We start from the raw sequence: 24436 nt of genomic DNA, 5'->3' as shown, positions 1-24436 counted from the left end.
ATATTATATTGCCCCAGGAAAGTGGATAGTGTAGTAGTTCACCGTCTTGACTACGGAGTCTAATAGATTTCCCTTGCCACAACAGATCTGTCATGTACTGGTGGTGTACAGTGACTGAATAAATGATCTGGCTGCAATTCTTGACTGGTAAACTACATGCAATTATTACCTCCCAGCATTATGCCAAGCTTAATTAAGATAATGGAGAATGAGTGCTGCGACAATATTTTGTGCACAGTTTGCAGCTAGTAAATATTGATTAGTTATAATAGTGGTACTATTAGTAGTGACATTGGTACCATCAACTCCTAACATTTTCCCCAATATTTTTATATAGCTTTGATTAAGTTTGAACTAAATAAATTACATTAAAATAAACTGAAATATATTGAAACTTAAGACAATCCCCTTTTAAAAAATCCCACATGCTCTTTTTATTCACTTACTGTAAGAAACTTTGTTGCATCCATAGGAGAAAAGTCCTCTCTCGAAGAAATTTGTGCTGAACCCCCGAATGTATTTATGGGATCCAACGTGGGCACAGCGGGAAGGTGTGCAAGTGTAGTTTCGAGGCATACTTGAAATTATTTCTTTAAACCTCTGAAAAAAAATGGGAGGTAGAAGATTTTTATTTCTAAAGTAAAACAAAAGAGTTATTGAAGCAATAGGGGAGATCTCCAACTTATCAATCTGTGTGCAAAAACAGTTTCAAATAGGTCTGCAGCTCATAATTTCTCAGGTAATTGATTGAAATCCAGAGCTCTTCCAGGGATGAGGCATACAAGAATATTGCTTGCACTAAATTTTATTTGCTAATGATCATTTATGTTTCTGTGTTTTAGAAGATCTACTTTTTGCACCAGTGCAGCCAAAATATGCAAGTGGCTGTATTTTAAGTGTTAGCAAACAAACTAAATGTGTTTGGTAATATTTCAAGCATGATTACGGCAAGAACTGTTTTGAACTAATTAACTCAATCATTTTCTCCCTTTTGGCTCTGCATTATGGCTAATGAATATAGATAGAGTGAATCATAATAATGTACTTCACTTTAAATATATTTTGTAAATATTAACATTATTATTTGTTAAAAAATATATCTACATCATCTATGCTGAGAGTTGTGAATTTTCCTAGAAGAAAACTAGTAGTAAATATGATAGACTTTAGATTGTGGCTTGTACCTGTTCTTCTCTCTGGAAGGCCAAATACATATTTGCACAATACATAAGTGAGTAAGAATGTGCTAAAGATATATTTATGGATACAAAATTAAAACTTCATATCACTTTAAGTAACAGAAAATACAGTATTAATATTTTTAACCATTAAAAATATAAATCCACCCTTGCCCCTCAAGTCTGCAGTAAGCCAGATTTAATTCCTGAGTCATAATTTGCCCTTTTTGTAAACTGTTGTCTTTATCAAAATATAGTTACCAGATAAAGAATTATTGATTCTAACTTTATCAAAACAAGAGAATGTGGTCATAATTCTCTATAGGTAATATTTCATATTTTTTGCAGATATGCTAAAGGCTACCCACCTTATTCTCCCTATATCGGAAGTTCACCGACTTTTTGTCACCTCCTCCAAGAAAAAGTGCCATTTTGCTGCTTAAGATTAGATAAGGTAAGCATTTGTTATAGCTCTTGTTTTTCCCAGTAATAAAATTACAGCACTATATATTATATACATTTAAATAATATGTACTGTATGTTACTAAAGTATGTTGATTTATTTACTTTTTTGAAGCAAAACATTTATTGGTACATTTTACATATACTTGGCAGGTGTGGTGGCGCACGCCTATAATCCCAGCACTTGGGAGGCTGAGGCAGGAGGATGTTGTGAGTTGGAGACCAGCCTGGGCTACATAGTGAGTTCCAGGTCAGTCTCAACTATATAGTGAGACCCTGTCTCAAAAAACAAAAAAATAAAAAACCAAACATTTTAAATATACATAATGATAACTCTCATCATAGGTAATTTGCACCTGTACATGATATATCCTGCCCCCTTTTTTTTCTCCCCATTTCCCTGTTGCCTTGACCTTTCCTACTTGTTAAAGATATTATCTTTTCAAATGTAAATGTAATTATTTGAAGTGGTTACTTTTACATTTTAATTTCACTAAAGATTATACTAAGGTTTCATCCTTCTACATTAACCAAGTGGCTCAATGAGTTATGTTTTTAAGGGGGTAGAAAAGTTACCAGCATTTCAAACCTCTGAGTTTTCAATAGACAAAGCCTCCCCAAATCTCTCTTTGACCAATTGTGCATTATTGTTTTACCATTTTTACTTTTAAAAGTTTCAATGTTGAGTCTCTTGAAATCCCAAGAGGAGTTAGCCCTACTATGATACATAAAATGCATTTATGGATGGACTGGAAGCCAGTTTACATATCTTGCCTAAGGCTTCCTTTTGCCTGTAGTTCTTGGTTTGTGTTTACATGGTCTAAAGAAGCTGCTCAAACAAACAAGCAAAAAAACATCTGGAGAAATTCTAAGAATTGTAGTATTTTTATCTTTTTCATAATGTAGCCAGTGGATGATACAGATAAAAGCAAGAACATTAAATGCAACCTAGAGGTTCAAAGGTCCCTCTAATTCTAGCCATTGATTTCATTTACTCTAAAATTTAGTTAGCTAAAATCACAGCTCTTCACTTAAAAACTGTGCATTTCAGACAACTCATTCCACCATCAACTTTTAGTTTGCTCATCTCTAAAGTGAATATAATTTTAGTATGAACTTTGCAGAGCTCCTGTAAGGATTATACACATACACATTTAATTTAATAACGAAGGGATGTAATAGCTGAGGAGAAGCTTAATTCACTTGGCTAATATTCTTATTATTGAATTCACTTTGTTAACTTTCTTATTTTACATGATAAACATGATTTTTGTTCTTGTTATTATCCTTGAAGAAGATTGCAAGAACATAAGAAAATTCCTATCTTTATCTCCCTGAAGTTGCTTATAAATTTTGTTCTTACATCTAAATGGTTGTCGAGCCCCACTGAGATGGACGCTGTCTCCTGAGGTTCTCTTTTTTGCAGTCTTTATTGTAATTTAATTTTCTGAAACATCTGGTATTTAACTCCAGCTACGCATTTTTGATAACCGGATTTAGTAAATTTAAGGGCTAGTCCCCTGCTTCGATCTTTCCCATGACTAATTTTTTTTCTATGACTGATTCTTTTGTTTATAATATTTTTGTTGCTTTCCTTAAAGAAGATGCCTGATAGCATACATTTCAGTCACCAGAAAACCTGGACTCATTTCTCGTGGCCATCACTGCTTTTTCATAGCCACTTGGAGAGGAGTAAAAGATTAAGAGCCCCAAGAATAGAAAGGATTTGTCTTCAGCCAAGGAGCCTGATCTATCTGCAAACACTGGTAGACAAATAATAGAGGATCATTTAAGGTTAAAAGACTGTTAACTGGCTCTTTACCATTTTGGTTTTTTTTGGTACCAGGTATCAAACTCGGGTCTTTGAGCTTGTGAGGCAGGTGGCAGAACCACTGAGCTAAATCCCGGCCCATGGCTCTCTACCATATTAAAAAAGAAAAGCTCTGAGTTTTGCTAGTTGGCGGATACTTGGGACTATTGGTTATGGAAGCAGCCTTAGTTTGGTAGGAATGTCTGCTGTGTAAATGAGCGCTTTCAGGATTTGGGGGTGGAATTATGCAATCAGCTGACTTCTCTGAAGTCTATGTTTGAGATCACGTTGTCTAGTGCAGTCAGGCTGGTATGTGGTCAAGGTTCATTCTCTCCTGGAATATTCCTTGTAAAACAGTTTTGCTGAGTGTCAAATTCCAGGCCAATATTTTTGACGTTTTGCACTTTAAAGTCTTCGTTTTGTGCTTCTCGCTCCAGTTGCAAAGTCGGCCCTTCTTCTAATTTTGTAGCTTGTAGGTAGGCTTTGTTTTTTCTGTGTCTGGTTCCAAGTTATTCTTGTTAAATATGTGTTAGCTCCTCTCAGACTATCTTCCAGGCCTTTTAATTTTTCCTTCCGTGTTTCAGTTTCCCTTTCCTCGACTGCATTTGAAGAATATTTTCAACTCTGCCCTGCAGTTAGGTCCTTCAGCTGCATTATGTTTACAATTTAAAACATCTTTTGAGTCATACTGTTTAATCTGAAAAGATATATAGAAATAGATTTATTTTTAAACATCTGCCCCAGGTATTTTAAATAGTCTCTTGTTTTTTGTTCATACTTTAAATGCTTTCTCTTGTTTCTTTAAACATTACTCGTGCAGAACTTATCATTATGAAACTAATTATAACAAAACCTATAGTCTTTGTGGGTCTAATTACCTTGCTTATTGTTTCTTGTTTATTCATGATGTGTTCCTCCCACCAGTATTTTGTAATGTTTTATTGTGGAACAGTAGAAAAGAATATTTCAAAGAGAATTAACTAGTTTCAACTTAAATAAATAAAAAGAAATCCATATAGAAATATGTAAAAGTGAAAGAGCAAAACAGCAAAGCACTTTTCCATGTAGGTATTTTAATTAAAAACACTCTTGGTATAGAAATATTAATTCCAGCAAATTATAGACTCTCGGGAAATAGCAAAATACCTTCAGGCTAGCAATGGGCTTCGGCAATGTATTATTCTTGTTTTTATTGTTGTTATTATTATTTTACTTTTGAAAATTGTTACCATTATTGTCACAGCACAGCTATGCATATAGACAGTATTTCTGTCTTTTTTTCTTTTCTTTTACAGTTCATCACCTTAACTTTTCAGTACTGGAAATCTTTCTAAGGTTATTTAGTTATGATATTATTATATTTCTGGCAATGAAAGTCATAGGTAGATGCTTTTCCAGTGTGGACACCTAGCTGTCACATAGCAGCAAGTTTGAGTGGAGAGCCGGACATGTGCTCACACAGTGCTGACTCTTTCAGCATCCACCTTCACCCTTAGTGATCCATTTGCCTGCTCCATCCAAACCTGTATTTCCTACCTTACACTGAAGATCTGGGCAGAGATAAATGCAACCATCTTCACATTTGTGAGAAAATAAGGATTTATTGGGGGAAGTGGGAAAGGTAGGGGAAAGGAAAGAAGGGAAAGGAATAAATAGAAAGAGAAAAGGAAAAAATGGAAACAAAGTCTTTGTAAATAGAGAAGGGTGCAGGGGGTGAAGGGAGGGCAGGGGAATGGGGAAAAAATAAGAACCGAGATATGTCATTTAAAGGGTACAAATTCCCAATAATGAATGTCAGCGTATTGTATACTTAAAATATACCAATAATATTAATGAATGAAAAAATATGAAAGTGACCCATTTGCCTATATAAAAAAGCTTTTGTTCAAGCTGTAAAATCTAGAGATGCAATAAGATAATATTCACAATGTCAACATTCAATCAGAATTTAGTAGATATATAAAGAAGCAGAAAAATACGACCCATAATGAGGAGAATATTAGTCGATATAATGAGACACAGAAATAGTAGAGATGATAGGCTTAATAGACAAAGCATGCAAAACTATTTTATAAATATTTTTCAAATAATTAAAGTAAAAATGAGTATTTTAAAAATTTAAAAATAAGGATTTATTTAATTAGGTTAACTTTATAATTCCATATATCCTAATTTGTTTTACCAGTAGGGGAGAGTAAAAGTGGTATTTCTCTGTATAATTTTTCTTTTCTAGAGTTGCCAGCATAACTACTATGAGGATGCAAAAGCCTATGGATTCAAAAATAAACTAATAATAGTTGCAGCTGAAACAGCTGGAAATGGATTGTATAATTTTATTGTTCCTCTCAGGGCATACTATAGACCAAAGAAAGAACTTAATCCCATAGTACTGCTATTGGATAACCCGTAAGTATATTTAAAAATACACAAATGTGAGAGTTTTTAACGTTATATTATGTATATAAAAACATTGGACTTTAATTTGTTGGTAGTGTTTTAAATCAGATACATTATGGTACACAATTCATTGGGAGATATATTCTGTGCTGTGACAGTCATCAACTATAATTATGTTTCAAACATACTACTTAAAAAAGTCGCTGGAATACTCTTAAGACTTTTTAAATTACTTTGTAATTTAAAATTACTTTAATTTAAATTAATTTAAATTACTTTGTAAGTGGCCATCCACTCATAATGCTATGGGAAATGGGCTACTGATATAGTTAATGTAGTTTTTCTTAAATTAATACAGTAGCCTGAAAAAATTCTGCCAAAATAGAACTATTTTCTTGTCTTTCTAATGAACTACTAATTGTCAGAGAAGCATTTATTGATCAATTTTTATATGTTTTACTATGGAGCAACATCACGCATTACTACTGTACTACTGTTAAAACTTATATACGTATATTCTGTAGTGTTGCACAAGAAATGCTTTATCACGTGTTGATTTTAAAGCTAATGGATTGACTTATTTTTGTTAAATAAGATTACTAAGTATTTCCAAAATTTTGCAAATACTAATATAGCTCATTGAATGCAATGGTCAAAACAATTTTTTCCCCTAAATTTAGCCTTGTCTGTGACTGAAAATTAATAGCAGGGGGGCCTTAGATCAAGATCCTATTTTTGGATCCCTCCATTTTCTTGTCTCTTCCAACATGATGTAAATTTCAGGATAAATTAAATGTACCAAGTTCTGTTAAAAGTTTTTTAAAAACAGATATAACTTCATAGTATATGTTTTTGCAAATATTTCACTATCAAAATACTCAACAGTGTCTCTTTTTTTAGTGACATAGTCACATCTGTACCTCAAAAAACTGAGCACACTTGTAGACATTATATTTGAAAATTTTGTAGATGCGATGTTACAAAGACTTTCTTACTACCTTTCACATTAAGGAAAGGAGGGGTATTTTGAGTGAGGGTAGACTTGAACAAACAGAAACTTGTACCCAATGTCACAGCAAAGGAAAGTGTCTTAAAACAAATCTTAGGGAGAGAAAATTGTTGTGAGATGACTACAGCAATAGTCAGGTTGCTAAGCCTTCCAGTGTCTTCTGATCACAGTGTCAGTTCTGAAGCTTTTCTGGCAAAAGCTGTGAAGACGTGGCTGGACTGGTTAAAGAAAGCCGCTGAAATAATGTGCACTCAGATTTCAAGCATTGACTCTCATTATACCCATTCCCCTCAAGACAGAATTTGCAACCTGTCTATGGAGCCTCATTTTAGATGACTTGGGTCCATCTGGGTCAATTCAAGTCCCAGGTTACACAGAGAACAGCTGAAGATGCTTGAGAAGAAAGTAATGGATCTGTGTGTATCTTTTGGAGCTGACAGCAAAAGCTACCCTTTCTTCTCCGTGTTATTTCAAGAAAAAAGTTCTTGTCCGGATGTATAACTCTCCTCCCAAAAATCACTCTTTCCAAATTTGGAATCGGAGTTTTATCTCCCAATCATATTAATTACGTTTCTTCCATTGCTGGGGCAGAACTCCCGGCACTTGCAGCTCGCAGGAGGAGAGGTTTATTGAGGGTCACAGTTTCAGCAAACAGTAGGCTGACGGGGAGAATTACTTGGCCCCATGGCATAGTGGAGCAAAGGTGCTCACTTCCCAGTGTCTGGGAAACAGCACAGGGGAAGAGAACCCCAGAAGAGACACTGCACCCCTCCGGGGACCCACTTCCCCCAGGCAGGCCCTGCCTGCTAGCAGTACATTGAGCGCAGGATGTAAATCATCACGCAAAAGCCCCACCTCTGGGGACGAGAGCCTTTTGCAGGACATTTTTTGATCCAAATCCTCGTAGTGACGCCTCCTTTTTAACGTCCAGTCTTGCTGGGCAGTGCCATCTCAGGGACACCAACTGCCCTCGTCTCACCTCTGTCCCAGTAGGAGCTAAGGAACCATTCCCAGGTGCACGTCATGTAGGTTACAAACTACCTTGATACCTCTCTGGTCTTGAATAAAGAAGTTAAAGAAATGTCTGAGTACAGAATGACAGATACCTTTATTGGGATTATTGTCATGTGATTGTAGAGGCTTAATTCCTTCAGTCAATCACAGAAAAATCTGAAAATTCTTCCTTAAATTAGCTACAAAATTGTTGTGTGTGTGTGTGTGTGTGTGTGTGTGTGTGTGAGTGTGTGTGTGAAGGGTAATGCAATTTTTAATGCAAAATATTTTGAAGTTAAAAGTATTCTTGCTTCCAAAAATAATTGAGTATATATATATAGATAGATAGATAGATAGTTTATATATGTATGATTGTGACATTTATCAGATTTTTATTATGAAAATATAATACTCATCATAAAGAGCCTTTAGTAAAGCCAGTAGTATTTATTTCTATCCTGTCAGTAATAGGAATAGCTGTAGAGCATTTACTCCCTGTCAGTCATCATAGCAGATATTTTATCTTTATTTTATAGCTTATCATGGTGAGAAATATATTCATACTATATAGAGATGATTTAGCCTTAGAGAGATATGCCAAGCAGTTTAAAAACTCAATGCTTACGAAGTTCAGTGTGGACATTTCCATAAACTGAAGGCTGAGTGACGCAAACACTCTAGTAATTTTTATTTCACAGATGATATAAAACAGAACCAAAGAAATTGTCCAAGGTCGACTTTAGGGTTAAAATCTTTTAAGGAATTTCTAATTTATTGTTCTTTTGTAGCTTGTCAGTTATTTTTGGAAGCCAAAAGACTTTTAACTTCAGAGAATATTTTTGCCTTTAAAATTACGTTACCCTCCTTAATGACTTACATTTTAGAATTCAACTGTTCACAAGATACTACTATTTGATTCTGACTTTATTTTAATGCATTATTATATTATTATCTGTCATCATAATTTTGATATAGTTGTTAGGTTGGAAGTCTGTGCTGTAAAATCTGATAGCTTCCTGTGTACTTCCTAAAAGTGTGTCTAACGCTTTTATTTTATTTGTTGTCCTCTTTTGACATTTATTGGTCAAAAATGAGGAAACAAAACCTAAACACCAATAAATAATGTTCCCAAAAGTTTTATGCAATCTTTTTTTTTTCCTTTTTTAACACCAAGGCACCTATCCCTCTAGTATTGCTAATATTTTGCAATTTATCTTACAATATTACCAAAAAACTGATGTTTCTTCTTTAAAATATTTCCATGCTCTACAAACATTTGCAATGATAATTGTGTACACTTCCATATTATTACTGAGTTTTCAGTGTTTTACTCTATTTTAAATTCTCATGACCATCCTGAAAATAATATTAGTTCCTGACTCTTTAGGAAATTTAGTCAAAGGAATAATGAGTACGATATAACAAAATGTTTTAAACAACAGATTACAAGTATGGAATTTTAAAATGTAAGTAAACTTTGTAGTTTACTTACACGCATTTGATGAAGTAAATGTTCTCAGTGTTTTCTAATAGAAAGAAAAGTGTCATATCAGAAAACATCTTTCACTTAGTTTATTAGAGCAAGTCTGATTTTCAACAGCTCATTAGAGCTGGTGTCAGTTCTGATGGGCTCGCCATCTGCTCTGTTTGTTCTGTTTTTCTATTTTGATATCAAATATTGTGATTACAGCCCTACCTTAAGGGTCATATTCATCTGCTAACACCAGCAAAGCAAATAAAAGCTGGAATGTACTACCCAAAACTACAAAAAGGTCAAGATCCGGTCTTTGTTCTTAATTTTTACACGTCTCCTTTAACCTACCCACTTATTACATGAATCTTTTCCACATGTAATGCCTAGAAAACTTAAACCGATTTTAAAAATAATGATAAACCTGTCTGACAAATCAGTGCCTTTATTCAAGAAAGTCTAGCTTTGGGCTCAGACAGATTTGAGGTAAAGATCGAAGCTGAACCTTTCTTTTGATAAGCTTGCTCAATGTTCTTGAATCTAAGGCTCATTTTCCTAATTTGTAAAATGGCTAGGACACTTCACAGTTTCTTCTGAAGTCCAGGGAGAAGTGCACATAAAGTGCCATCAAAAGCTCTGACCGGAGAAAGGCAGCCAGGAAGCTTCTTTGCCTTCTGCAATCAACAAAACAAAACAAAAAACAAACAAGCACAGCACCCTCACTATTCATACCACTGGGTGCACTTTGGTGAGGACCCGATTAATTAAAAGAAAGTAATTATACATTATTTTAACTAGTTGCTATTAAGCTTCAATATTTTTAAGAATAAACTGTGCAAAAGTAGAATTGTGAAACGCTAAAATAAATTCATTTCTTGAATTAGAAATGATGAAATTAAATTTATTATGATTATTCAATAGGAAAGAAATAATGATTTCAGATTCTGTAAATGATACAAATTTACACTTTTTCACCTCTTAGCAATCACTAGCAATTTAATATTTGGCAATTTCCGAAGATTTTATAAAAATCTGACTTTAGGCAAAGTAGTCATTTTTCTTAATAGAATTACAGTTGGAACTGTAACGAGTGTGCTCATTTTTATTTTGTTAGCTGATGAGTTATTTTTATGTAAGTTAAATTATTTCCATTCTTACTGCCTAATTTCAGCCTGTTTTGTTCTATTTTGATCAGAATTATTTTTTGCCCTACATCTATTTTCTTCTATATTTATCTTTCTCTTAACGATTTGACATGATTCTTTTCATACAAAACAACTTTAAGGGGCTGGGGTTTTTGCTCAGTGGTTCTGTCACCTGCCTTTCAAGAGCAAGGACCCAGGTTTGATCCCCAGTACAAAAAACAAAACAAAACAAAACAAAAAGCTTTGACCTCTGCATTTTCAATGAGCAATTTTGGCATTTATTGCTTACATGTAAGAATTTTATGATTAGCTTCATAGTTAAACCTGTCAATCATTTTTACAACTTTTCCTTAATGTGATTTCTAAATAGGACTTCTTTATTTGGAAGTCAGATTAAAAAACTGTATATATTTTATTCTATTCCAATGTTGATTTTCTTTTTTTATACTTAGCTTTTCATCTGTATTTTGGGACGCAATACGAGAAAGAGACATTATGTTTATGAAGGTTTCATGGTTTTGTTTAGCATTTCTGAATAATAATGCTTCTCAAATAAGGTCAATGCTTGCTAATTAACTATCTTCCAATGAGTGAAAAGCTCAGTCTGTTAAGAGTCTGTGACATAATTTATGCTACTCAATTTATGTTACTAAGCAGATTGGTATCATAATCACTGGTGTCGGTTGATTTAAATGTTTTGGTATAAATGTGCAAATGAAAACTTGCTTCTTTACATTTCAGGTTTCCTTTTAGAGATTTTTCTCAGCAGAAAAGTAGAATTAAATATACCATATCTGTTTTAACAGACAGTATGACACAGTACTCTTTTTACAGTAAATAACTTTGATAGGAATTATATATTTACCAGTGCTAAAAAGACTTATCTTACTTTACTAATACAGCTGAATTCATGTGACAGTGAATGATGCTACCATAATTTCAAAGCATATTATAAGAATTTGGAAGATTCCTTGCCAACAGTAACTACACTGGTTTGGCAGAGTTATGTGTAACTAAAATTTATGAGTTTCCCAAAGTAAGGCAATAGTTCTGGCGATCATTTAGTTTTCAGAATCTCCACTGCATAAATCACCCAAATGCAAAGGCTTTATTTTCAGCTTTAACTCTAACAGAATGGCTGACATCACATAATGATGGGCTTTATCCCAATGACCTCGAAACTTGTAATTCCACGGAAAATTTTCAATGTCTATGTCAAACTGAATGATTCTGTACTGTTAAATGTGGTTTTAAGATTGTGGAAGAAAGGTACATCACAGTGGACCTAAGGACTACAGATAAGTGTCATGACTGGGGGACTTCAGTCAAAATTATAACAGCGATAGTCACTGGAACATGTCTTTATGCTCTGCTGTACTGAAGTTTCTTTTTCTTTAGAGATAGGAAGAGGCTTAAAAGAGAAACTTGAGACAGGGAGGAAAAGAGTTGATCTAACTGAATGTAGGCATCTGGGAAATCCTAGGTGCTTTCATTTCCTCGATTGAGAGTTTCCCTCCTCTCCTATACCAGGCAAATTCCTACACATCTTTCCAAAATAAGTAACACTTCTTTGAAATACTCCCTGCCTCCTGAGTGCTATGTATTGTTTGGTTTCAGTTTGAAACATGTATTGCACTTTCCTTTCACAATCCTCTGTGTATCTTAAAAGCTCACATGATATTCTTTTTAAAATATGCCTGACTATATGAAAATGTTTATTATAAAACATACCATCTGGGGATGCATTGTATGCGGGGTGAATAGATGGATGGATCAGTGAATAACTTCAAAGTGTATACAGTATATTGAGTGATTTCTAATCTTTTAGTTTGATGGTTCCTTCCTCAGATATACATATAAACAGAGAGTCATAAACAATGTTTGCTAAAGGATATGTATTGAATACATTCATAAACTAAAAGGTGAAATATCTTTACAGTAATTTTTGTTTAATACACATTTGCATGAGTATACAGTCTATACTTACTGGGTGTGTTGACCACAATCAAGCATACTGTGGTTATATACATTCCTAAGAGAATGTACTCTTAATAGGCATGAATGAGTGTCACTCTGAATAGGCATTTGTACCCTGTGCCTAAAAAACTCACTTTTTTCTTTACGTTCAAAGCCTTCTCTGCATGAATAACTTTTAAATTCGCTGCTAAGTTTAGCCATAATTAAGAATACTAATCCAGCATTTTGTAACATTATGCCATAATGTTTCTGATTTACAAAAATGAAATACTTTTTTGAATTCCAACTGCATTGTGCAATTCAAAGCAAATACAAATGATATTTTTCTAATTAATGTTAAGAAAAACAGCACTTAGAATTAATCTTGTCAGCCGTATTTAGTTCTGGAAATGCAAAGTAAGTCAACTTGCTTCCTTGCCCTAGAAGTGCTGCCGCTGTTGTGACACTGTGTTTCATTTTGTAACCCATCTGCTACTTAGGCCAGATATGCATTTTCTGGATGCAATCTGTTGGTTTCCAATGGTTTACTACATGGTGGGCTCTATTGACAAGTAGGTGACAACGTTTTTAACACATAAGTCGTGCTGTGTCCTGTGCTTTGTCCTGTGCTGTGCCTGTCGCCGCATGGAGTGTCGTTGGCCATGTTAGTTTCTGATAGCGTACTGAGTGCATGTAGAGCTTGCGTATCTTATCTTCCACTTCTTAAGCAATAACCTATTGTCTAATTAGAGCAAATTTTATTGCATGTCTCTCTTGTCACTTGTCCTCAGTTTCCAAAAAGCTGTTTCAACTCTGTGTCTTGTAAGTTACCTTGTTGCTATTGTTATAGTGGCCTAAAAATGCACTTATGTCATTAACATGACTTGTGTGGAAATCTCCAGAGTACTTTAAAAATGTCCATGTTAGCTTAGATTTCTAAATAGGAACATTTTAGCAACTTATTCTACTTGCTTATCAGATATCAACATTTAAAAATATTTTTAATCAAAACATGTACCATGCAGTAGTACAAAAACACAAATTTGTATGTATGCATCATTCTGTTGTTATTAATATATAAAATTAAAAGAACAGAAAACTAATATATATGAATAATATGAAATTATTTTTCATTTTTAAGATGCTAAAATTTACGAATTGAGAACTGTAGTGTGTGCATTCTTTCCTGTAGATGTTAAAAAAAAAAATCTGTAAACTTTAAATGTGCTTTAACTTTGCGGATATATTAAAGGTCAACCAGATTAAAATGCATTCAGTCTCCATCTACATTAATATAATGACATCATTAGATGTAATACTAGCTAAATGACTAAAATGCATTTAAATAAAGTAAAATTACCATTTAAATTGTAAACATTTTATGACCAGTAATATGAGTTTAAAATGATAGTATTGTATTAAAAATTCATGAGAAAAACATTAAAAGAGAAAGGACATCCCTTCTGTCTTTTCTAGTATAAAATGTATTTGAAATTTTCCTTATTTCAACAAATTTAAATGAATTAAAACACAATCAAGAATGCTTCCTCACACTCTTACAGTTCACATTCTAGTCCTTGAAAAAGAGTCACAATTCTAGACCTTGGAAAGAGGAATCAAAAAAGATGGAAAGGGAAGCACTGTTAATTGGGTTACAGTTTTTATAACGTCTTTTTTTATTCAAATAAACTTTCCTTGGCTGCCCTCTGGTGGCCAAATTGTAGAAAGCAACATATTGGTGGAAAACGGGTGGTGAGGATGGAATTGATATGAAATATATAAATCGTTAGTCTATTAAAAGGAAAATGGTTAATTAAATATTAAATAATAGAAAAATAATGATTTAAGATTAAAATGCAAAAACAAATGATCTATACTTTTCAGGAATATCATTACAATTTTATATTTTGTCTGTTGATTTAAATGGGTATTTAAGGGCTGGGGATTTAGCTCAGTGGTTCTGCTGCCTGCGCCGCAAGTGCAAGGACATGAGTTCGATCCCTAGTACCAAAAACAAATAAATAATGATTATTACTATTTCTCAAATATAACAAGAAAAAATTTTTGAGGCTAGAATTAATACATGTGGTCATGTTCAGCTTTCAGCAATTTAACACAGACATCTTTTAGTGAAACTTTTGTCCAGTATTAACTTCAGCTTAATTATTGTTGAGTAAGCCTTCATCTTTTCTATCTTAACATCTAACTAGATCTTTATGGAGTCAAACTTAATTTCTACCACTCTACCTTTCCCTTTTCCTAAATAATTCTAATCGTGCTGTTTTATTATAAATGGGAAAGTTGTTGTGAAAGATGAAATATAAGAAATAATTTAAAATATCGGGAAGTGTGAAAGCAAATGAGTTAGTTATCATATTTATGCTCTCTAAGAGGTCATATCGCAGTCTTTGGGGGGTGGATCCAAACTCAGGGCCTTGCCCATGCTGGACAAGTGCTCCAACATTGAGCTGCACCTCAGCTCCTGGATAACTCCTTCTAAAATGCATTTTAGTGCAGGTGTAGGAGCAGTTGTGATGAATTTCCTAAATAAAAGAAAGACCCGAATATCCCTAGTGCTTAAGCTTGAAGACTATCATTTTGATTGGGTGTTATGGTCCTGGCCCCTCATATCATAGGAAATTTATTTGGAATAACATTCTGTTTCCACAGTTTTAGCCATAAAATCTCTGCCACAGAACACTGTTCCTGATTCAAGTGAAATATTTTTTCTGGACTACTCCTGGGGATCTTGGACTCAAAGCTTTGGTAATACTCTCTCACCTAATAACAGAGTAAGAAATCGTACTTCTCGCTTTGCCATAAGAGGAAAACAATCCCCTTTACAGTGACATAGCTCATTCAACCAGTTAACTTGGAAAAGATCCTCAGAGACCTGACTCTTTAAGAATCCAAGGAGGACTCAGGTTATTTCAGTTTTATTCTTCCTATTTTAAATAGGAAGATGGTGAGATAAATCAATCTATCTCTTCTTTGTCTTCAGTCAACTCTGGAGAGCACTCTTCTTCTCCCTTAAGTTTAATGTCCCTTAACTATTCAGTTCTATTTTTTCTAGCTGAATAAGCCAAAGTCAGTGAGGATAACACTTTCCTTGTTTCAACTTTAGGGGTGGATACCTTTTTCTTTCATTCATTGGAAAAGGATTCTAAGTAAGGTATTTTAGGGGAGAAGACTATAAGAACTCACACGTATTGTCTTTTAATTTTATGATCACTTCATGCAGCTGAAGAAATCAGCATCTTTGATCATTTGTTTAAACACTTCAGCTGGGTAATCAGGAGGCACAAACATAACAGATATTTGTGCTCAATAGAAATCATCTTCAGCCCATGGCTCTCACATGAGGAAATAATAAATTGGGCACAGTGGTGCACGCCCGTAATCTCAGCTACTCAGGAAGATGGGGAGTTCAAGCCCAGCCTGCGCAATTTAGTGAGATCCTGTATGCAAATAAACGCACAAATAAGTAAAATAAAGGAAGTGATAAAGATTGAAAAATAAACATTTCATAGCTTTGTATTTCTTCATCAGGCTTGACAATCTAAATTAAGAATATCCATCTCTACTCTTTCCCAAAGCATCATAGAAATAAAAAGAAAGTAAACTTACATCTCTGAAATAGCATGTTAACTGTAAATCATAGCTGTAACACACTCTACTCTTTTAATGTAAAATGGATCTTTGTATGTATCATATATGTGTCTTAATAAATATGATAAAATAAACATTCTTAACATAGATGCTCTGAAACAGATGATATCTAATAAATCTAAGGTTCCTGAAATAAAAAATATTTTATGCCAGTAGAAACATCAGTATATCATAGTTCCCAGTAGTATCTGCCTATGCACACACTATGCCAGCCACGCATAGAGACATCTTACATTAGTACAGCACCAAGCAGTTTCGAGCAACAATGCTAACATGGTGGTTTATTTAAAGTCCGCTCTTCTCTGTTGATTTTTATCAAAGTCTAGATGATTTGCTCAGGTGTGGAGTGACCTTTGCTGCCAACATGGTGGTGGTGGACAAGGAAAGCACCATGAGTGCTGAGGAAGACTACATGGCTGATGCCAAAACCATTGTGAATGTGCAGACTCTTTTCAGGTACGCATCTGTCGTCGGCTGGAGGCTAACCGTGGGTGAGATACTTGAAGCCAACTTGTGTGCGATACACTTACATTGACTTTATAGTCTTTCATTTATTCTTTTGATCACAAAACAAGTGCATATTTGTGTCACTGGCACTGTGTAAGTCAAATGTGTAACAGCAGATCAATAATTTTTTTAAATAGAATTATGTGTCCGTTTTCTTAGATAATACTGCGCAGCGGCAGCCATGCTTAGGACAAATTATTCATGTTTGGATTTGGGTTTCATGTCTAGCAGCAGTTTAGGTATGCAGTTAACTAAGATTGACATTAGGCAAAGTTATGGTAATTTATCCAGCTTAATAGCAAATTCCCACTAATTTTATGTGTCTCATTAACTTCACTCACCAGTTTTGTTAAACCAACTCAGATCTAAATCTCCTTTACGGTTATCATTGGCTAAGTGTGAACAGACAAAAGTATTGGAGGCTGATCAGACCCCCGATCACCACCTGGCCAAGGGTACGGTGGCAGGATTTTAAAAAAAATGACAAGATCTTAATGCATAAATGGAGGGCCTAGTACTGTCAAAGCTCTTAACTCACTAAGAAACTGTCTCCTGAGCTTGCCACTATTTATTTATTGACATGCATCTTCTAGAAGGAGTAAGGCGCGGTGCAGGGAACATGGAGTAGAGAGCCACTGAGGTGAGCAGGTTCCTAGCAACAAGGGGACGAAACATTCTAGCAAGAACAGCTCATAGACTAAAGGGAAACGTATTCCTTCCCATACATTCATTTTTGCCTCTCTAGGAGCTCTCTGTACAAGTCATGTTGCCCTTGGCAATACTGTCGTGCCTTCCAAGATGTCACAGTGACCGTCACAGATCATTGGGACCTCCACGTATCCAGTGGTGTGGGGAGTTGTTCCTTCTGTTCCTTCTCCACACACCAACTGCTAGCTCCTCAGGGCAGCCATTGTGGGCTCATAGGCAGAATCCAACTTCTAATATGAAAAACCAGTCCATGAATTTGTAGCTTGTTCAGGGTGGTGTCCATCACAAAAGTATTTACTATAAGCCAAATCAAAATTATTTATAAATTGAGACATCTGTGACACTTGGAATCCTGTGAAATTTTAAATATCAGAAAGATCACTTTTTTCAGTTTTGTGTGTACATTTGCATCAGTTGAAAGGAAATATCTAAGCTACCAACTATGAAAGTAAATAACATAGCCCTTATCAACACCCTCCTTTCACTTTACACCTTCGTATTGTAGCAGTATTGAGGCAAATTAACTCATATTTGATTGCAAAATTCAGAGATGGGTCTAAAGTTGATTCTCTGGGCCAAGTTGAGAGAGTACATCTGTGATCCCAGCACTCAGGAAGTTGAGGCAGGAGGCTTGCCATGAGTTGAAGGCCAGCCTGGGCTACATAGTGAGTTCAAGACCAGCCTGGGCTACATTGTGAGATACTGTGTCAAGAACAAACAAACAAAAAACATAATAAAGTGGATTCTCAGGGTGAAATTTTGGAGTATGAGTTTAAGAAAATTACTTTCCTTTTCTAAATCCCATTGCTACTAAGAATATTAGTTAAGATTTTAAAAATAAGTATAATGTTTTAACACATGCTTGGTAGTTATAATTATGATCAGTATAATAATCACATTGATGTGGTAGAATGAAAAAGTTACATGTATTATAGCATCAAATTTTATCTGTTACCATCTCTGTCCTTAATGGCTTTACAGATCCTACTTTGTGACCTTAAATTGTGTTTCCTAAACTCATTGAAATACAGTTTTCCTCATCTATATAATGTAGTGGGAAATAATTTGACCACCTTTTGGTGTTAATGTAAAGATCATATATATAAAGAATCTGCCAGCAACTTGAAAATCTATTCTGAGTTTGCCTTAGGATCTTTGTGTTCCAGAAGGAGACATGTATGGTACGAGGTTACTGTAATGTGGCAGCTCATTTAAAATAGAGCTAACTAGTTATTGAGCCCTACTAAGTAGTGCTTTGAAAGGTAGTATAGGACATGTTTAAATACGACATATATGTAAGCATTTCTTTTCTCTAGAGAGTAGATAAAGGTAATTATAGAGTAAAGAATTAATTCAGGGATGAGATTTATAGCCAGTGAATGAAGTAAAATCACTTTTGGATTCCATGCCTTGCAAAAGCTAATTATAGTTTTAAAAGAAGAGCATCCTGTTTTTTTAATGTTGTTTTGTTTTCAGTATACTGTGAGCTTATTTCTATTATGATGAAATTTCTATTGATTTGAATTTTTAAATTCTCTGAGTGAATTATCTTGATTCCAAGATAGTAATAATTTCCCAACTTACTAAGAGATATAAAGGCTCTAACAATAATTTAAAACTAACAATGAGGATAACTAAGGGCGGATATACATGTGATTGCTGACTGCAAAGACTGCCTAGTGTGTAGCTGAAGAAGTGACTATCATATGTTGACCTAATGAAAGAATAACTTTTAATACCTTTACTAAATTTGCTCTATCTTCAGAAGCAGGATCTTTTAGAAATTATTTAATTTTTATGACATCTAAACTGAATACATTCCAGAAGATTTTTTTAAAATAAGCTATTAGATACCTGAGTTGCAAAGTGATTAATTCTGTTAGTTCCTTACCTGCATCCTATAAAGGCATTACCAATCTCGCACTAAAAACATGGCAATATTTTCAGGAAAAAATTCCTGCGAAAATCTCCGAAGGATGAATAAGTAAACTGTTAATCTATGTTTGCAAAGCTTAGCTAGTTTTTGTAATAAAATGCAAGGTGTGTATACAGTCCTGTGATAAAACAAATGTCACTGGCATCAGTAAGTGATCCAGTTACTTTCCACGGGCCAGATTTAAGTTCCTAATTTACTGAGACTCGCCAACCCTACTGCGATTCTTGATGTTGTCAACAGTTCTACACAGATGTTCTTTGCCATATCTTACCTTAGCTGACCATTTGGTCATGGCCTTGACTTTGAACTGGGGGTAATTTTACCTTTCATGTTCTCAATATATAGAATTCAATTTTCTGGGTATTATAACTTATTTTCAACTTAATTTTTTTTTTCTAAAATTCCCAAATCTTAATAGCCTTTGACCACCTGAGAAGCTATCATCTACTGATCCTATTCTCTGTCCATGGATAACTGAGGACCTTTTTCTTCTCGTTTCCCTCATTAAATTTCAGGATAATCATTATAATCACTTCTGTGCTGAAAACCGCAGTGGAAAATTACTGATTGTTTACTATCAGCTAACGCTGATGTCAGCTTTTCCTTTTCTCTCTTCCTTCTACTCCCAGTTTTCTGTGCTTTTAGATTCTCTGTTTAGCATAAAATTCCCTAGAGGTAGATGACAGCATTCTATAGATGGGATTCAGTTTCTCTTCGCAGTAAGTATCAGGTAACTGGAAATTCAGTCACAATGGCTGGATTTCTAAATATTTAGAATTAAAAGCTTGGTCCTCAGCCCCAATAGAATTCTTATATATTAATCATGTATAAATGAATAGTAGATCTACAATCCTTAGCAGTTCTCATATCTTGACAAAACATCAGTAATCCCCTTGATGGAAAGCTAATTTTCTAATTGGTTAATTAGTAAGACTTATGATAGAACCATGGATAACAGAAGTGGCTTTGTGTGAACTTTCTGAGTAAAGCCAAAGTAAGCCAAACTGGAGGTGAAATGGAATACTGGTTGCATGTGGAGTTTAAACAACACCCACATGTTGTTCATTCTGAAATATTTTAAGTTAATTTATAGATATCCTAGGAGTCATTCATTTACTGTGGATGAAGGCTGCTGATAAAACTAGAAGAGCTCCAGAATCTAAAGTCTTACTGTTTAATCCTGGTGATCTGAATGTGTCCATACTCTCCGTCGTATTGCCAGGCAAAGCAATTGAAATAACAAAACGAGATGAGTTCTGAACGTATTCAGAGCAGTACCTGATTCATCTGAAGCAAATGATAACTGGAAGCCTCTGCTGGTTTACTGACTATGTCCTAACACATAGTTGTCTAAAAAATATGTATGTCCACTGATATGAGTCAGATTATTATTAAGGCAAGATGCTCGACGTGATATTCTTTTTAATTTGCTTGTTTATTTGAAGGGGGAAAGTATTACATCTTCTAATTTATTTGACATCTGTATGCATGAGGCAGGTAAGCATTGTTGCCTATTTTTACTTTCTGTGGGGGAAGCTACATTTCACTGTAGCATTTATGAAAGATCATGGAGCTACTTTGGCCCATGCCATTGTGAACTGATTACCTTGCTGTTCAATTTTGATGTGGGGCATTTTAACTGTAAATATTCAACTTTCACAACTATTAATATGCTTATTAGACAAATATTCAATCTATATGGTTATGCTATCTTCCAGGAAACAAGAATGGGATGCAATTCAAGTATAAAATGATCGTAGAAACCCTCTGATTCACTATTAATTTTTGTAACTCGTATGGCCAGCTTTGCTAGATTAACATAAGGTTATATTCTTATTCAGAAAATTAAATTGATGAGTTGAACTCCTACTTCCTAGTTCACTCGATAGAGCTCTTAGTAGATTGCCAAAGGACCCTTCAAGATTACTGAGTCCAAAGGGGCCCCCACCAGGAGAATTTTATTAATTTACCTAGAGTGTGTTTGTGGAGAAGGGAGACTTTGAAATTAGGAAAGAGTTGAAGGCGTGTGGAGAATTCTTTCCTATTATAATTTAAGCATGCTTTTGTAATTGAAAACTGAATTGTATAATTCATCTTCATTCTTTTAGAGGGAAAAAATAATCTTCCCTTCATCCTTAAAAATTCTCAGCTAGGGCCAATATAACAGATGGACAAAATAGACTGACAAGATGCAAAAGACAGATTAAGAAGAGAAAAAAATAAATCAAGTTTATTAGCATGTATGTCGCTCGCGTAACATTTGGTAACACTTGGGAAACAGTAACACAAGAAATAGCCTAGGACCCTGACTTACAGAGTATCTTCAACAAAGAAAAATACAGTTTTAGAGGACCAGACAGAGCAAAAGACTGTGTGTCTCTAGGGTTGGTAGCACAGAGAAAGGTGAATATATGAGAAACTAATGGCAGGTAAGTGGTTTGTTTTTATAAATCCTTCTGATGCAGTCACCAAGTTAGCAAGACTCTAAAGTGCACGTTTGGTATTTAACTTTAGTCTTCTCTGGCAGAGAAAATAGGAGGGACATGTTTGTAAATTATGTCCTGGTTTTAGGCAAAGTATAGAGGAACAGAGGACATTTCTTGTATCTGCTTTTTCTCAGTTGCCATGACCTCAAGTTAATCGGCCCCCTTTCAATCACTGTAACAATCATGCATGTGCTGTGGTTTAGCTCCAGCATGATTTTTTGAGGGAGTAAGGCCATTATTCCTGAGAATTTACCAGGAAGAGCTGTGTTTTCATCTAAAGTCTAGAATACAGCTCCCAAATCTTCAGATAGGTCATGAATGATCTTGCAGCATGTGCTGGGTTCGTGGGGCCCCAAGGAGGTTCCAAATAATCACGATTTATGCCAGAATGAGCTCCTTCACAAGAACAATCTCGATTCTAGGCTTTTTTTGGATCACTTGCCCTGATTCTTTCCTCTTCTCAAAGCAATTTTTCCTATTCAGCCTCTTAATATTTTGTTAGGGCAGCAAACTTTATCAGGGACAACTTCTACCCTAAAGGGAGGAACAAATCCGTCCTCTCTTCCATTCAGAGCAGACTCATGAATCCTAACACCACTTATGGGGAGAGACAGTTTCTGAATATCACAGGCCTTAAAGGGAGGTCTGTGTCCAGTTGGATCCTTTACAAATTTGTGTTCCTTGTGCCTGAGGGCTTTCATTTATACATCTAAGTAGACACATTTAAGTGAGTCTTCCCAGAACAAAGATCTCCTAGTGACTATCTGATTTCCAGAAAGTTCTTATTTTCAAATTTAAATTTTCTTTGTCAAAGTTTTATCTAAGAAGGCGTTTATGACATTTTGAAAACATTTCTCATTTTATAAACGGATATTATTATCTAAACTAAAATTAAATAGACATATCAAAATGCACCTTGAATTAAAAGCACCTACTTTAGAATGGCTGTGTAGATTTATCCATCAAAATGCACTACTTTGGAAATGTTTTCTGTCTTGGTTACTTTTCTCATTGCCAGAAAAAATTACCTGACACCCAAGGAGGAAAGGTTTATTTTAGCTCATAATTTGCAGAGGTTTTAGTCCATAGTCCACTGGCTCCAATGTAGGGTGGCTTTGGCAAGGGGCATAGGGGTCCCTCTTGGCAGAGGACAAACAGTCCATAAGGTAGCAGGTAGCAAGCAGTGAGCAGGGAGCCTACACTGCTTTTTTGTCCCATTCAGAGTACAAGCCACCTACATTCAGGGTGGGTTGGTGCCCACTCAGGGTGTGACTAGCCATTATCCATGGCCAGAACTATACTAAACCAATCAGTGGATTAATTTAGTTGCCCCACACCATTAATCTCTATTCACACAACCTACCTCCAGCCACCCTCTGCAAAACCCAACCTACAAGCGCATGAGACTCAGGGGGACATCTAGATACAAGCCATAACACTTTGTTATTTCTATGGGGTCTATCTTTATTCTTATTTTACTGAGAAAGAAAGCAATATGGAGAGAAATTCATAGTTCCCCTTACCCATGTAGCAAAAAGCAGCAGATTCAGGTACTGAGAAAGAAAGCAATATGGAGAGAAATTCATAGTTCCCCTTACCCATGTAGCAAAAAGCAGATTCAGTACTACAACTTGCATATCAAGTGGAAGGGGAGATGAGCAAAAATTCTCTAAGAGTTGAGAAGCGAAAGATTTTTCTAGAGAGTACAGAAAATAATGTTTAGTGCAGGAAAGGTAAAAAAAAATTCATTGCTAAATCTATATGGTAAAAATTCAAGACTGATTTATTTCAGAAGTTTCATTGGGTTGTTTGTTTCAGTAGGATGATTTCCTTTCTTCATTTTTGCTTTTGTTTTCTAAAATTTAGCTGACTAGGCTTGTAAGATAATGAGTACTGTCAGTGATAAAACAAGCAAATCCTGGATCTGTCATCGGAAATACAGCAATTCCTGCTTTAGATCCATAGCAGGAGAGGATAACTTTTATGGCTACCTGCAGTTCTGATTTGTTGATGTAGTGCATGGGGCACAAAGATTGAGTATCTAGTAAGTGCTGAGACTATTCAGGGAGCTAGGGTTACAGTAATAAATAGACATGGTTTATGACCTTAGGATATTGCCAGTCTGGTAGGGATAGTATTAAGTAATTCATTGAAGATTTAACTAGAGAATTACAGGTACTGAGAAATGTAGAACATTATAGAACCAGACATGACAGATATTTACTGTAGTCAAGTGGTCCAGGAAGTACCTTACTGATGTATTCATATTCTTTTACTTGCAAAATGAATGGAGGCTAAGTGGGAAAAAAGATTCCAGACTCAGGAATACACATGCTCTGTAGTAGTAGGAATGGGAATTTGTTAAGGACATGGCTCACAACAAGGGCAAGACTGGTGTGGCATGAACTTGACATGATATTCATAATCCACAGTATTCGTGGCTTTGGAAAGTATGCAGATGAGTTGATTTTTATTTTAGGAATAACAGACAATAATTAAAGCATAGAGAAGTTTAGCTACCATGTAGAGAATGGTTTGGAGAAAATGGTTTTTGCATTCCTACGCAGGTACAAAACTAGCATCTTGTAGGCTACACCAAGGTTGTCTACCAGTGGATCCAAACCCTCTCAAACCATGGCTGTAGCAGCCCCTAGTGCTTGGAGGGCCAAACCCAGGAACATGAATCTTAAGCCACCCCCTATATGACCC

General features: G+C 35.0%; 1 protein-coding gene across 1 annotated transcript in view; it reads left to right on the top strand.

Moving 5' to 3' along the window:
* Kcnt2 (potassium sodium-activated channel subfamily T member 2) overlaps positions 1–24436 on the top strand; it is a 253856-nt gene that overhangs the window by 165862 nt on the left and 63558 nt on the right. Inside the window, exons 18-21 of the mRNA XM_033762145.1 lie at positions 1527–1632; positions 5684–5856; positions 12922–12993; positions 16412–16546. Of these exons, the coding sequence (XP_033618036.1) occupies positions 1527–1632; positions 5684–5856; positions 12922–12993; positions 16412–16546 (486 nt within the window). The remainder of the gene's footprint in view (positions 1–1526; positions 1633–5683; positions 5857–12921; positions 12994–16411; positions 16547–24436) is intronic.

The sequence above is a fragment of the Fukomys damarensis genome, unplaced genomic scaffold, assembly GCF_012274545.1.
Source record: "Fukomys damarensis isolate Sample0158 unplaced genomic scaffold, DMR_v1.0_HiC HiC_scaffold_11, whole genome shotgun sequence".
Classification (NCBI taxonomy): domain Eukaryota; kingdom Metazoa; phylum Chordata; class Mammalia; order Rodentia; family Bathyergidae; genus Fukomys; species Fukomys damarensis.
This window is presented reverse-complemented; position numbering and strand designations above follow the sequence as displayed.